General features: G+C 38.4%; 1 protein-coding gene across 3 annotated transcripts; it reads left to right on the top strand.

Moving 5' to 3' along the window:
- Nucleotides 1-3,994: 3,994 nt before the first annotated feature.
- cbx1b (chromobox homolog 1b (HP1 beta homolog Drosophila)) lies at nucleotides 3,995-14,636 on the top strand. Of its 3 annotated transcripts, XM_036142174.1 has the most exons (7): nucleotides 3,995-4,016; nucleotides 4,111-4,236; nucleotides 7,147-7,228; nucleotides 7,334-7,487; nucleotides 9,606-9,762; nucleotides 10,237-10,331; nucleotides 12,518-14,636. In XM_036142174.1, exons 3-7 carry the CDS (start codon nucleotides 7,174-7,176, stop codon nucleotides 12,657-12,659), a joined length of 603 nt encoding a protein of 200 aa, XP_035998067.1. In that variant the 5' UTR covers nucleotides 3,995-4,016; nucleotides 4,111-4,236; nucleotides 7,147-7,173; the 3' UTR covers nucleotides 12,660-14,636. The 3 variants fall into 3 exon arrangements, with proteins under 3 accessions (XP_035998067.1, XP_035998065.1, XP_035998068.1); XM_036142172.1 differs by lacking the exon at nucleotides 3,995-4,016 and having other exon boundaries at nucleotides 4,062-4,236; XM_036142175.1 differs by lacking the exon at nucleotides 3,995-4,016 and having other exon boundaries at nucleotides 4,065-4,236; nucleotides 9,609-9,762.
- Nucleotides 14,637-15,364: the final 728 nt, after the last annotated feature.

Genomic DNA, 15,364 nt, shown 5'->3' with positions numbered 1-15,364 from the left:
TAACATGCAAATTCAACCGAAACAGGTCCGCCCCTTAGTAAGGGGCGGACCTGTTTAATGAATGTAGTTTTAGTCATAATATTTAGTTTGCCTTGATTAGTTTTTTTGTTGTTATTTTTACAAAAAAATTGTTTTCAATTATTTCAGCATTCAAAAAAATGTTTTACCTGTTAACTAAATCAGTCAAACTAGTTTGTTTAATTGCCTATTCACTTATTTGTTTATTATTATTTGCTAATGACTATTTGCACACTAACTTCTCTGGGAATGTTTGTCTAGTTCATTCATGTGAATGCGCAGTATTTCACATCGTTCTATAAACTGCTGCCTGTCTTTTTTGACTTGAACATCAATGAACTTGATTATCTCAATTTTTGCTAATGACTATTTGCACACATTTCAGCTACTCAGTATTTGACTGAAACATTCATGCACAGTGATTTACAGTAATTTACACCGTTCTGTAAAGTGAGTGCTGAATGTCTTTTCTGACTTGAACATTTAAATCTTTTCAGACGCTAAGAACTATTTGCACACTTTTTAGCTTCACATAAAGTGTTGCATCACATTTGCAGTCACTACTGGCAAATCCTGGCTTCTGATCAGAAAAAAAAACTGTAACATAGTCAGACTTTCCCCTCGAAAAGTTGAAGAAATTTTTCAAGGCCGGTTGTCTGATCCAATACCGAAGCTCCTTGCATAAACAACAGTAAACTGTTATAAAATAAGTTTATTTCACAAGACACAATTGCAAGATTCTAAAAATCAATGTTACATGTAGCGGCTGCAACTCTGAACGGAACAAATTAAAAGTGGTGTTTGCATGTGGAAAGTACGTTTATAAGAGGCACTATGGAAAAACAACAGCTTTCCTGGCTGTCGCCATATTGGAATCCTTACCTTCTGTTTCTTTTTGTAATCCTGACCTCTCCGACTGTGCTAGCTGGAATGCTTTTTACATGGGTTTACTCCATTCCCAGGTCGTATTTTTGATTTCTGGGGCAAATCTCGATTTTTGTCTTGATTTGTTGCTATGTTGCTCTGTATTGTAAATGTATGGGTCCTTGATTATAAGCTGTAAAGCTTCAAAGGTGGCCCTTTTATAAACTGTTCCATTAATTGTACAATGTAGATATTTATATAACCTCTGTTTGTAAATAAATTAATAAATGAAACATCTGTGTGTTATGAGTGAATTCTGAGCCAGTTTCTCATAATGCTTACACAATGATAATAAATATTCTAGATACTTTAGATGTCAATGTAAAACTCTTTTGAAGCAAACTTATTAGATAACAGCAATATGATTTTGAAAATCTAACAATAATAAAGATGATATTTATAATAATAATAGCTTTGCAGGCTTAATGTTACACAGTATTTTTATGACACTGTGACCAGTCAGCTGTGAATACACAAAACCATACCTTGCAGTTATCTACTCCTAACATAGGGAAATAACAAATTACTTTATTTTAGAAAAATAAGTCTGGTGTTATTGAGAGAACTGAACTTTTTTTTCTTTTCTTGTGAGGCTATTTGTGATTACAACCAATTTAACCAATAGTAATGTGGCCATAACAGTGAAGGAAGTCATGCATGTGTAATCCTGTTAACTGGAGGGTCCCTGATGTGTGATTTTAGCCCAAATCCGCTGTTAACATGTCTGTCCTCATCTCTGTTAAAGAAAAAAATTATTTGGTTTGATTGTGATTTTAAATTACTGTTTAGTTACCATACAAATGCCATATAGTAAACAGCTACAGCACACTGCGATACCCCTTGAATATTTTCCACATTCTGTCACATGGCACCGCCAAATTCTGTGGATTTTACTGACACGGTGTTTGACATGACGTTACAAGCCAACAGAAAGTAGTGTTGCTGTTGTAGTGGTGTAGTGTTGTCAAATGTGTGGTGTGCTTTTCTATCCAGTTCTCTGATTTAATACTTTGTAGAACCACCAAAAGGTGGTTCTACAAAGTTCAATACAGGTGTAACTTTCTTTTTGAGTTTGTTTCTACCACGTTTGCTCATCTGGTGACCTTTTTTATTTTTATTTTTACCCATTCTTCTTTACAAATTATTTTTGGTCAGTAATAGGTGTGGGCGATACGGACTTTGCATTTTAACATGATATATTGTGGTATTATTGTGATGATGATAAAAGTAGTGATTCACAGCTTCTTGCAGTATTTTTAAAGTTATTGTATTGCTGTGACTGCATGTCACCATGAATTATAGCCCCATAATCACAAATGCTGTGCTTAAAAAAGTCTATATTTAATAATATAACATAAAAAAACTAAATTCAAAATTGGCTTCATCAGGACACTGTCTATATAAAGTAGTGTGGGTTTCAACTCTAAAGCTCACACAGTAACTACAATTAATTAGATTTTCGAATTTATTGATATTTATTACTACTCTCAAGGACACAAAAGTACACAGAAATTGTAAAAATTTCAGTACTGACAATACTGGCAGTTTTGGGGGTTTTCAGACACCAATAATTGGAATGTATCCTTGTCATGACAAAGCCAAATTCTTATGATAATAAGAAAATGTTTACGCTAACGATAAAACGATACGATAAATGCCCAGCCCTACTCAGTAAGTTGTGACAGAGAGCATCAGTAAGCATCAATGTTTATGTCTTGCCCAAGATTTTAAATTGCATTTTAGGCATGAACTTTGACTAGACCATTCTCAAATGTGAGCATCCCTGTCCGTGCAACAGAGAAGCACTCCTCACAGCATGATGCTGCCACCACAATATTTCACAGTGGGGTTAACCAGGTTGGTGTGCAATGTTAGATTTCAGCCACATATAGCGTTTTGTATGTAGGCAGAAACGTTCATATTCGATCTCAGCTGGACAGAGCACCTTTTTCAACGGGTCTCTTCTACATGGCAATTGGCTCCAAACAGTATTTATATTTCTGTCCTTGCCTTTAATGAAGGCCTATTGTGTCATATATTTATGAGATGGAAATGTAGATATTGTAAATATTGTACTGTTGATAAATAATGTAGATATTTTTATAATGTAGAAATTGGTGCAGTGTGTATATTGCTTATTAAAGCTATTACATATAGGGACAGGTATTATTGCAATAAATCATAGTGTGACAAGGGGTGGGGATTAATAAGTCTATACTTCTTCCTGCTCCTTTTTGAACTTGTTTTTGTAAATTTTCTTTTTTGTGTTTTTTCCTCTTCTTTTTGTTCAAAATTTTCCTTCAAAACAAATAAAGATTCATTGATTTATTCATGCATTCAAAATGAGCTTCTATGGTAACAACAGCTACGTTCAATGCAAAAATCTTTATAGGAAAATTATTGGTTACTCTTTTAAATTCTAGCTGTCAGAAATAAAATTACATGCTCTAACTGGATGTGGTAAGTGAGTAAAGTGTATTTATTAAGTGCCTCTCACAGACAGAGCAATCACAAAGCGCTGCAGAAAAAAATAATAAAACAATAAAAATAAGATAAAATCACAATAAAAAAGAAATCTTTTTTTTTAAGTTTTTTACTGTTTCTTAAAAGAGAGTCAACTAAACGTAACTGCAGAGGTACTGTTCCACAGCCTTGGTGTGTTGTTTCATATGAAAACCATTTTAAACGTTGATGGTCATGATTGGTATGAAATACACAGCATTGTAAGTCGGACTTTGGACCTTTGTCTTTTGCCAGCGTTCACTTCTGTTTTCACTTGCTTTTTTGTTGTTGTTGTTTTTTTTACAATCTTTGAATTAATCCCAGCATTAGATCACACTATAAGCACAAAAGTAATGAGAAAACCAAAGAAAAAAAGTATGGGTTTAAAAATAACTCTTAAAAGCGCATTTTTGCGTTGGACTAAAATATTAGCTATTAAGCGCACCTGTATTTTTGGGGCCTCTAACCGTGTGAATCACCCAGTAATGGCCACTCCTGCCATCCAGTCCGCCGCAACCACAGATCTACAGAACATCTGGATGTAACAGGAGCGGCGCCCGCTCTGCTGATGGGTAAATCCATGTGTCTTAACAATCGGTGAATTTCTGCTCGCGCCTCGCTCCGAACAAAAGCCTTATTTTTTTATCCCTCCTTTCCCCATTCTAGACGGAGAGGCGGAAACGGGGCGCTCTGTTGTGGTCAAGCTAGTGGTTGTTCCACAACAAAACCAACACAGGCAGCTGCGGTCAAGTTGGGCCATTTTGAAACCACCGGTTAAATCAAAGCTAATCGGTGAGTTCTCCTCCTTTTGTTCCGTTCGCCTGCGCCTCTCAGTCTCAACGGCATCGTCCCCGCACGCCTGCACGAAAACAAGCGGTCGACCCACGCGTGGCGCTCTCTGTGCGAGTAAAAACCGCGCTTTATAACCCGCAGACATTGATTTAGAAAAAAATAAAATAAAATGCTCCTTTCAGCTTCTGCCGCGAAACCAACATGGAGGAGAGTACAGTTAGCTTGAAATCTGGGGGGGCGTGATGTGTTCCTCATGGCTTTTTTTGTCCGTAGACCATGCCGTTCCTGCTGCTCCTCGAAGTGAGCAAAAAGCAGCCAGACATCAGAAATCACGTTGCTGTCCAAAAACAGCAGCAGGTTGATGCTCGGCGGGGCCTCCCACGGCCACCAGGATGCTTTGTAGCGGAGCACGACGGCTGCTGTGGCCCCCAGGTGTTGCGCACACCTTCCATTGCTGCTGCTGGGAGACAGTTATTCACCTTTTTTTTTTTTTTTTTGGTGGTATAAACCAATATTTTGATCCGACCACAGCAGCTAGTGGGTTCAATATAGCGTCTGTTTCCGCATCCTATGTTGTTCAATCACATTTGCAAGACGAAAACAACCGAATCCTGGATAAAGTCAGCTGCAAAACTCTTTATTTGATAAGAAGCAGACCGATGAGGTATCATATTTCACCAAACTGTATATATTATGATTGTGTTGCCTTTCAGGCATGAATCTGAATGGACCTTTGTTTTGAATGAGCTGTTATTTTATAGTGCCATTTTTCACTCTAATATTCCGAATTTCAGGTTTATTTTCAGTTACCACGGCAGTTAGTACGGCAGTTAGAAGTTAGCTGTTCACATTTTTGCTACATTTCTGTGTCCAACTACCTGATTTATCGCTGTAAACGTCACAGAGGCAACGTCGTAAGTTGATAATTTATTATTTACATTTATAAGTTGATTTTAAATAGTAGTACTAACAGGAAAATGCCGTTGATTGGGCATTTTGGGCCTTAGTCTTCGACGCGGGCGACCTGGGTTCGAATCCGACCCGCGGTCCTTTGCCGCATGTCTCTCCCCCTCTTCCACCCCCGTTCCAGTGGGGTGGTCAGGGGGGGCCATGGCCCCTCTAATGCCATGTCCTGGCCACCCCACTGGCCACCCTTATGGCCAGTGTAAATTGTAGGCAACCACTCTTCTATCACACTTTTATTTGTATCTGCCAGTGTCTACTTTTCCCTAGTAACTGCTTTGTTCTCCAATAAGTTAATAAATGTGCACCTTTATTCTAAATATAATTACACAATAAAAAGGAATTGTTATTCAACTCCAAATGTTAACTGTACTGTTATTGGTCTATGCACATTAGATCATTAGGAACATTAAAAATCCCCCCAAAAAACATTAAAAACCAAAAGATATTAGTAGACGTTTACTTAAGTCTTTGTGATAGGTTTCTACAGGCAGCTTTACTACAACAGTAGAATAAAATATGGCTTTAGTTTCAGTGCCACCCCAAGAGTTTGAGGGGCCCCATCTGCCCCCCCCTATGAAACATTTCTGGAGGCGCCACTGTCCCCTTCCTGTCAGCCTACTTTCAGAGAAAGCGAGCCACTAGAGCCGCAAAAAATCCCCCCCCCCCCCAAAAAAAAATGCCGTTGATTTATTTGTAGCTTAAAACGTTTTATTTACATTTATTTACACATGGAAAGCACCCGTTACATAGTTAAAAGGTCATTTTTTTGTATTTGTTGTTACAGTTTTCACTCTTACCTTGTATTAAGAAGAAAAGAGCCACAGTAAAGAGAGACTACAGCTTGCTACGACTCGCGTCTTCATTAATAAGGAAGAGTTTAGCTAGTTGTATAGCGGCAGTTGCTACACTGCAGTGAGGACGACATAATGCTCGTGAGTTTAATTTCCATTAGTGCAGAAGAGTAATTTATTAAGCAAAAACAAATTATAACCCTATCAAAACATGGTGTCGGAGTGGAAGGTGATTTATCCAATTACTTTTTTTTAATAGTATTTATCACAAACAACAGAAACCCCCATAATTTTATGGGTTTTTTGTCCGTAATTCAAATTACAACTAGTTAGGATGCCTCTTAACTCAGGCCCAAGCTGAACTATGGAGTACAGCTAGCTCATTTCTGTATAGGATTGTTTTTTTCCCTTCGTTTCTAAAAGATCATTTGTTAGGATCCATCAGTTGCACAGGAGCAGAGGAAATCTGCAACTATCTGTAAAATATTTTAGAGGAAGCACATGAGGTGTAGGAGGCACTAAAAACTGCTGCTCCTTAGAGTCATTCATTAATATTAATATCTAGACTTTTTTCCTTTTACTCTAGTCTGGATCACGTTTTCTTCTAAAGACAAACCAAGAAGGCAGTTGTGCGGCTCTGCTCTAAATCTAAAGACTTCAACTTACCAAAATGTGTCTGGTGTCTTTAATGCAAGCCTAAGATTTTTGTTTAATGCTCGACCCGAGGTCAGATTAGACAGGTGCAAAGCGTCTGCGGGCGTCCTTGGTGGAAGGACGGTTGTCTTCTAGCGGGACAGAGACACCGTGTGCAACTTGCACGGCAACATTAGGCAAGAGCGAATAAAAAAAAAAAAAAGATCAGCAGACGTATTGTTCGTTAAACAGCTTTGTGCTTTTGAAGATGAGCACAGTTATAACATTATATTCAGCTAGAGGTTTGAATATTTCTATACTGCAAATATTATTTATTTTTTTTGTGCAGGAAATTATGAAGCCTACAAATTAGCAAACGGAACAATCTGCCTGGTATCTTCACGCCTGAAAATACGTCAAAGTTTGCCTGAATACGTGTTGAAGGCACTGATGCTGCTCATCATTGTTCTTTCTTTTCTCTGTTTTGACCCCAACGTGCGTCTCTCCTGCCCCTCACCAGGAACCTGTGGGTCCCCGGGTCTACCTGATGAGCATGAGCCAGCCTACAGAGCCCGCCACCGACGGTGCCGCCGCTACAGAAGGTTTTGCACATCATAACTTCTGCATTTGACTGGTTTGGTGCTCCATTTCCATTGAGCTGGAGAAACATGCGCCACGTTCTCACGACCATGTTTGTGATCTGGCAGAGGCTAAAATCACGACAGCTGAGACGGAGAAGAAGGCAGATGAAGTGGTAGAGGAAGAAGAGGAGGAGGAAGAGTACGTGGTTGAGAAAGTCTTAAATCGGCGAGTGGTGAAAGGCAAGGTGGAGTACCTTCTCAAGTGGAAAGGGTTCTCCAAGTAAGTATATATGAACTTTTTCTCTGAGGGTTGAGGTGGAAAGCCAAACCTTTTGGTTTTAATCTGACAGGAAGCAGACAGGCCCTTTTCATCACATCATGAAGGTTATGCATAAGTATTCACTCCTCTGGAATAGGGATGCACCTACTTAGTTTATCACAATATTATGTGGTGTTTTTATTTTCAATCAATCAATCACTTTATTTATTTTGGTAAATTGTCCACATTAAACACAAGTAACAGCAAAAGAAAAAAAGAAAAAAAAAACAATAGACAAACAATAGACATTAAAAAGGAGTCACCTAAAACCGGTGAATTATTTTTTAGCCCTTTACTTTGAAGGCGTCATGGGAAAAGCATTCTGTGGTGGACTGCAGTGTATCAACATATAAGCTTATAGTGAGAGTCGATGGTTACAGAATCAGTCCAGAGGGCAAAGTTTGTTGGCATATATGCAAATATCACATTCTATACCCTGTGGTAGAGATCGACCGATGTCGTTTTTAAGGCCCATACCGATTATTTTGACACCAGTGTAACCAATCCCCGATATGTGCTGTGTATTTTTTTTTGTGTGTGGGGGCGGGAGGCGATGCTTGAAGCTGATTTTCTTCCCCCATTCACATGGTAAAAATCACAGTGATAATAAATGTTACTCAAGTCTCAATTTAAACAAAAAAAAAGGCACATTTATTAAAACATAAACAATGGATAGCGAACAATGTAGGACATTTGAATATATGTGACAATAAAAATAATCATAACACTTAAATGTTTGTGCACTTTATGCAGCAGCACGAGGCCTTTTGTAGTGGCAATTATCTTCCTGAGAATTTGTAAACAGCAAATACAGCAAAAAATAAATAAATAAATAAAAAGAGATGTGAACAATTTGAGCATGCACGTATCGGTCGATACAACCCCCCCCCCACAAATATCAGGCCAAAATATCAGCCGGTGTTATGCTGAAAAGTGCACGCCTGCAGCGCCGTACAACTGCACAGCGACGAAGAAAACGCATTAAAATATGACCGACCGACGGTGCTACTTCTTCTAATATTTTCAATATCAACACGTTTATTTTCCCCATACCTCTCGGAGAGAACAAAAACTGTGGTTATTTGACAGGTTAATTTACGAAATGATGGCTTTTTGATTAAATCCAAAGTTTTTGTCCAAGGTGTGGCTGATTTATTTTTGCTGTGGCCTCTTGTCATTTACACACAACAATAAACCATGAAAGCAGAGGTGAGTGTTGAGACAGCAAAGCTCTATTTTGATCAGGAGAGCAAACCTGAGCAGCACAGCTGCACAGGCCAGCATGATGCATTCACAAGCGTCAGAAAGCTATGGTGCATTCAACAGCATGGGACATTTCAAACTTGGGAGGAAAGAAGCTTAAGACTGAATAGAACTTAACTCAATAATATATTTATCCAGAAACAGTGTGGCCTTTCTAGAAATACTGATTGCTCCATATTTGTCCTTTTTGGTAAGGAAATAAATTCTTTCTTTGCTCCTGACCTTATTTTTTTGGATGATGCACATCTGCAAGCTTATTTTGAAGAATTGATAATATTGCTGCAGTAAATTATCAATTAACGTTTTACAAAGCCACCCTGGGTGTTTGTATACTCCTGTTTGAAAGGGACTTCTGATTATACGATACGGTAATAATGGTGCTCACACCTAAAGGATGCTGGCTGGGTGGGCAAAATCTCCATCTGCTGACATATGCGTCCCTTTTGCTTTGACTGCAAATTGTATATTACAGGTATACACTCACACTAGTAGCTCAGAGCACGTGTGAATATGTAGAAAGTGTGAAATAAAATGCAAGTTTCCGTTCCTCTAAGATAGCAGGGGATGCATATTTTGGCAGGACTGCTTTAAAAGGCTGCTGAAAAACGCCCTTCAGCTGTTTTACAGGAATTTTATTTCTGAAAAGTAAATAAAAAAAAAAACGATACTGACCGGGTTTTATACAATTAGACTTTAAAATGAACAACATACTGAGATTTAAAGAAAAAGTTAGCAAAATGAGTGGAAATCTACAATAAAACGCTGGGAGCGTTTGATCAATTGACAAATGTATTCACGCTTGTGTTCCTAATACTGCAGTGAGGATAACACTTGGGAGCCAGAGGAAAACCTGGACTGTCCGGATCTGATAGCAGAATATCTGCAGAAACAGAAATCGGCACACGAGGGGAAGAGGAAAGCAGTCGGAGACGCAGACGGAGATGAGAGCAAATCAAAGAAGAAAAAAGATGACGTAGGTTACACCAGTTTATCCATTTCTGTATTTCCTGTTCTACTTTGATTAAGCAACATTTGAATTAAAGTAGTTTTATTACATCAAAAAATTTAAAATGAGCCACGGTTATGGCAGGGATAAAAGCAGGTGCTTATAAATTAATAAACCCAGAGACCAAATTTTATACAGGTAGTAGCCAGTTCAGAGAAACGAGGAGAAATCCTGACCCAACAGTTTTTATTTGTAAAAATGGAACGATATTTCATTGAAAGATCTCTTGTGCTCAATCTGTCCACTCAAACTGGCAGCCATGATGATGTATTCAAGAAAAATGTTTGCCAGTTTTTAATCAGACCATTCTGCCGGGTGGTTTCAACAACGGCTTTAATGGATCCTTACCGAGTTAGAAAAGCCAGAACCTAACCCTTTCTCCAAGGGGGTCCTTTATTTCCTGACTTCATGGACTGATGTTATGATCTTTTCAACCTGCAGAACGAGAAGTTAAGAGGCTTCGCTCGAGGTCTGGAGCCAGAAAGGATCATCGGTGCCACAGATTCTACAGGAGAACTCATGTTCCTCATGAAATGGTCTGTCAACCCAATCTGTTGTTTTCACCCCAGATAGAGTTCTCCTGTGTTTGACTTTTTGCCACACTTGCATGTTAAGATCCCCAAAGATTTATTCTCATGACAAACATAACCTGACTGCAGACAAAAAGCAGTTTTCAAATGACGATCATTTAAAAAAAAAAGAAAAAAAAAGCTATTCATACCAACCTGTCTGTTTGTGAGAAAGGTTTTTGCTTCCCAAACCAGAGGACTGGCTGTGCGGCAACAATAGCTGTTTATGTTAAATGGCAATCAGCGTTTTTGATCCCCTGTAGAGGAATTTTGACCCCCTTGTCTTGACAGAAATAATTCATCTGGAGGGTTTTTGAGCGTGGAGGGCATTTTTAAAGGGGACCTAACATGCTTTTCATTCCTTTTCACATTTAACTCATTTTGTTGTGGTCTATATAAAGTGGAACTGCAATGCTTTGTTCAGAATTCCTTGTTATCGTAGCTCCACACTTTTGTTCTGAGATATGTCTGAGTGCAACTTATTTTGGTTCCGTCTCTTTAAATTAGCCCCCCCCCCCCTTTCCAGGTTGCAGTGCATTCCACTTCACCCCGTTCGGCCATTTTTGTGGTATGCTGGGGCACGGTGTAATGAATTGTGTGGGTTATTACATGCAACGACTGAACATTTTGACCTATCCACTTGTAGCTGCGGCATCCTTTAGCTTGGACTACAAAATTGTGACGAGACAAATATAAATGGGCTGATTCGCTAAATTGGTTTGCCGGAAGTCCATGACGTTGTTTAGCAGCTCCGCAGTGAATGTAGCATATTTTTCGGGCTATAAGTCGCTTCGGAAAGTAAGTCTTATCAGTCAAAAAATGCGTCATAAATAGGGAAAAAAAAACATATGTCACACCAGCCTATACGCATTTATGTAGAAATTTTTCACACAACCCAAGACTAAAAACTGACATTTAATCTGGTAAGCCAATTTATTAAATTACACAGCTACCTGCATCCAAAACCGGCTCAATAATATGGAGCGTACCTGGGAGGATGAACGGGGTAAATTACCAACTCCAGCCGGCAAGGTTTTTGCTAGCGTATTTCATCTTAACGGCCCGTTACGCTAAAAGTTATAAAAATTATATTGAAACTAGACCGTGAGCGTAATGGTGCTACGCGCTAAGCTAACAGTACGACACGGATGTTTCAGAGCAGCATAAAGCTCAGGTGCAGAGAGGTTGTAACCCGCCCGCCCAGAGCTGTAAGCTAGCGCTAGCTGTTATTAGCTTCACAGACGGCCCAGTAACAGGGTTCTGTCGCGGTCTGGGCCCTTTGAGCTGCATCACGCAACGCTCCGCTGCGTTAATGCAGACTGAAACAGAGAAACAACATACAAACGTGTTCGGTCTTTGTTGTCTATAAATTAATGATTACAAGAGCAGCATATAGTTTTCACAATCCTAGAGCGCCCTCTTGTGGCTATAGACGCTAATGTTTACTCCTTGGATGTTGGTCAAAATTAACTAACATTTGAAATTCATATATAAGTCGCAGGATCGGCCAAACTATGAAAAAAGTGTGACTTATAGTCTGAAAAATATGGTAATTGTTCAAAAAACACAATGGATAAAAGAAAAAAAGGAGACAGACTACATTAAAATTATGCACTCATAGAAACTCACAAGAAAATGTATTTAAGGGTGAAAAAAGTAGGTTTTTCCATGACCTGTCTTCTTTAAGGTCACGCTATGGCATCTCAGCTTGATTTAAGTGTAGGCCTCATTCAGAGGTGGACCTGCTGCATGACTTGAGGGGCCTTGGGCTTACTGTTACAAACCGATGGCCGGATCTTCTCTTTTAGGATTTACTGCCAGAGAGTCGGATTCATGGCTTCACCAACAGCAAGTTGTACAGATCGTGAAGTAGCAAAGCAGCTCCAGACATTCACACCTCCACCTCTATGTCTGATGTTCTTTGTCTGACATGCTGTTAGTTTAACATCAGATGTAACCTGAGCTGAGTCAGATGACTCCTCCTGTGCTTTAGATGTAGGCCTGGGTCCCTTTATGTCTGCCTGTTTGATGATCTGAAATATCAGAGTGTGACAAAAAAGCAAAAACATCAATCTTTTGGGGAGCACTGTGAAATATTTTTTTCTTTTGTCACATAAATTAGTGACATTCTTTTTTTTTTTTTTTTTTTACAGGAAGCATTCTGACGAAGCCGACCTGGTGCCAGCAAAAGAGGCCAACGTGAAGTGTCCGCAGGTGGTGATCTCCTTCTACGAAGAGAGACTCACCTGGCACTCGTATCCTTCAGAGGACGAGAAAAAAGAGGAGAAAAACTGAGGCGTAGCCGGGGACGAGCAACAACCCTCTGTTCAGAACTCCGTTGTGCTTTCGAGGGGAGAAAAGACCAGCAAGACATCGTGGACTCATTTGTCTTTTTGGTGTAGCTTCACTCATCTGGTTCTCCTTTTTTTTTATGTGGACGTAATCTAAATATATTTGCTTCAGATTTGCTTGAAAAGCCAGAGCAAAGGAAACAAAGCAACGCAGTGTTAATTTTTAGCAAACATTCCAGTGGTTTTGCTTCTGGTACCTTTTCCAGTCTGTGTGTCATTCATTTCTCATCCTCCGTGGAGCTCTAGCTTTAGGCCTGAGGTGGCCGTTTCTATTGTAATTGATCACCAGTATTAAAAAAACGTCCTTTAAAACCGACAGTAGTTAAACTCACCCAGTTTCCAAGATGACAGCTGTGGGTCTGTATCAAACTGAACTTCTTTTTAAACAAATTCTAATTTACCTATGTTCACTTTTAGGGTAAATTTTAGTTACATGTTACATAAAATTACAAAAGGTTTGTTTAAAAATGGAGCATAACCTATAGAAAATGTCACTGATTTTTAAATTCAGGGATAAAGAGAGGCAAAGCAGGCGGGTTTTCTTAATTCTGGATCTCTAGGCAATTGTGGGGGAAAATGAATGATACACTGACTGGTTATTAGTGAGGTGACCTTATTTCTTGGGTGTTCTACTTGTTTACTGTCGGATTTCTTTGATACCGTTTCAGGGTTCATTTATAGGTGTGTATTAACTGCAGGAACCTGGGTAGTCTTCTAGGCTCGTCCTTTTACCCTTCTTGTTTCCACTATAACAACCTGAGCCAAATTCACTCCCAAAAGTAGAAGTGGACCCCAGGAAACACACCTGATAGTTTAAGAACCAACCTGAGCCATCCGGGTGGGCTTTTTCTGACGGAAAGGTGCTTTTTCCAGCATTTTATTTCAGTTTAAAGGTCTTGACAGTCCACATTTTTCTGTTTAACGTTACATTTTTACAACAGGGGTAAGCACGAATCATCTGAAACCAAAATTCAAACCCAGTCACTCATTAAGACTCGGCTTTACAGCGCTTACACTCAAAAACATGAATGAAATCAGCTAACCTTAGTGGAAATATTTTCTTCAATGACATAAATAGCGCGCTTCTGTTTTCATCCCTCTGGAGGCAGAGAGTTTAAACGTGACAAAGGCTTTTTTTTTTCTAACAGATTAAAACATGTAATGTTTGTGTTTTTATTCTAAGTTACAAATTAAAACATGTCCAGCCTTTCATCAAGGTGAAAGATGAGCTGATTGTGTTTGAAAGAAGCCCACAGGACCCACAGTGAAGGCTTTCTAAAAAAGTCTGTGAATATTTCTTTTTTTGACTTTAAACATTTCAATTGTTTTAGAGTGTAAGCACTAAAAGTGGGGGAATACAGAAGTCTGAGTCAACTAAATTAAGTTAAATTTTGTTGAAGTTGCACTCTGTAGCTGGAGCTTAGAGCGACTTTGGGTAAATTTTAATGGCCGTGATGCTCGGTAGTTGTAGGCTTTTAAACTATAAATCCAGTTAAACAATCTCAGATTACAGTTTTATTTGTATGATTAAATTGTTTCAGTCTCCCGTTACCATCTTTGATTATTTGAAAAGTCTTTGCATGATTGGCTGATGACTATGGAGGATTATTAGTGGCTGTAGTGCAACTCCCACTTTTAATTTACATTATGTATAACAGAACCTTCTGCCGCAGAGGAACATCTGCATTAGCAGCTATTATTTACACCCCACAGTGGCCAGGGTATTATTAAAGGTTCCAGAAAATTTTATTTTGGAGGACTGCGCTGGGTTTTGTAGTTAAAGCACACCTTAAGCTGCTTTGTTTCTTTGTTTGATGTTAGATTACAAATCATTCTGTGAATAATTTGTTCATTGTATTCTTCCTAGTGTTTTTCCAATGCTTTACTTGTCACTTTTGGAAAATAAAACCAATTTTTGTTACATTGCCGTCTCCAATCACTGCCGCCGTCTACAGGGTAATATCGGATTTTCTAATGTGACACAATGAGTTAATAAATCATAAATTGTGAAAGTAAAAGCAGAAATACACGGTCTTTCCCAGCAGTCTCCAGAGCATGGAGGAGATCACCATTATCGGCTCCTTTGTGCAAGGACTTTTCATCAAATGACGTAGCATGCTTCTGTTCCTAACCCATTCCATCAGTGAGGATATCCAGCAGGATACTTCATTTTTAATCAATATCTGATAATTGTTTTGAGCAGCGAATGTCCCAAAAATGTCAAAACCTTTTTTTATATATCATATACTTAATATTTAATAAATGTAATTTACTTAAATAACATATTGATAGGGAAATACATTTTAAATTAACATATGGTAAAATCAGATTATTTCAATATTTATCTGAGATAAGTACATGTAATAAGTCTGTTACTCAGTATTTATAATACTCCCTTTGGTAAATAAATATTTTATAAATACTTCCATAATAAACAAAATGTCTAATACATTCAAACATTAATTGACTTAAACTTGTGAATGATAACCAAGATATAAAAATGGTACAATATATATTTCAGTACTTCAGGCATGTACCAACTGTCACTATGTAATAAATAATTGACGGATCAGTTGATACTCATGTTTATTTTTGTATATAAAAAGGTGTGTGATGTAGTTTTATTACTTTTAATAATTGCACCTTATA

This window comes from Fundulus heteroclitus, chromosome 10 (genome assembly GCF_011125445.2).
Source record: "Fundulus heteroclitus isolate FHET01 chromosome 10, MU-UCD_Fhet_4.1, whole genome shotgun sequence".
NCBI lineage: Eukaryota > Metazoa > Chordata > Actinopteri > Cyprinodontiformes > Fundulidae > Fundulus > Fundulus heteroclitus.
This window is presented reverse-complemented; position numbering and strand designations above follow the sequence as displayed.

What these genes read in the sequence shown, in the direction of transcription:
- cbx1b (XM_036142174.1), top strand. Translation starts at nt 7,174, where the DNA reads ATGAGCATGAGCCAGCCTACAGAGCCCGCCACCGACGGTGCCGCCGCT. An exon ending in CAAAGAAGAAAAAAGATGAC is followed by an intron (nt 9,763 to 10,236) that starts GTAGGTTACACC and finishes TTCAACCTGCAG; the next exon opens with AACGAGAAGTTAAGAGGCTT. An exon ending in CTCATGTTCCTCATGAAATG is followed by an intron (nt 10,332 to 12,517) that starts GTCTGTCAACCC and finishes TTTTTTTTACAG; the next exon opens with GAAGCATTCTGACGAAGCCG.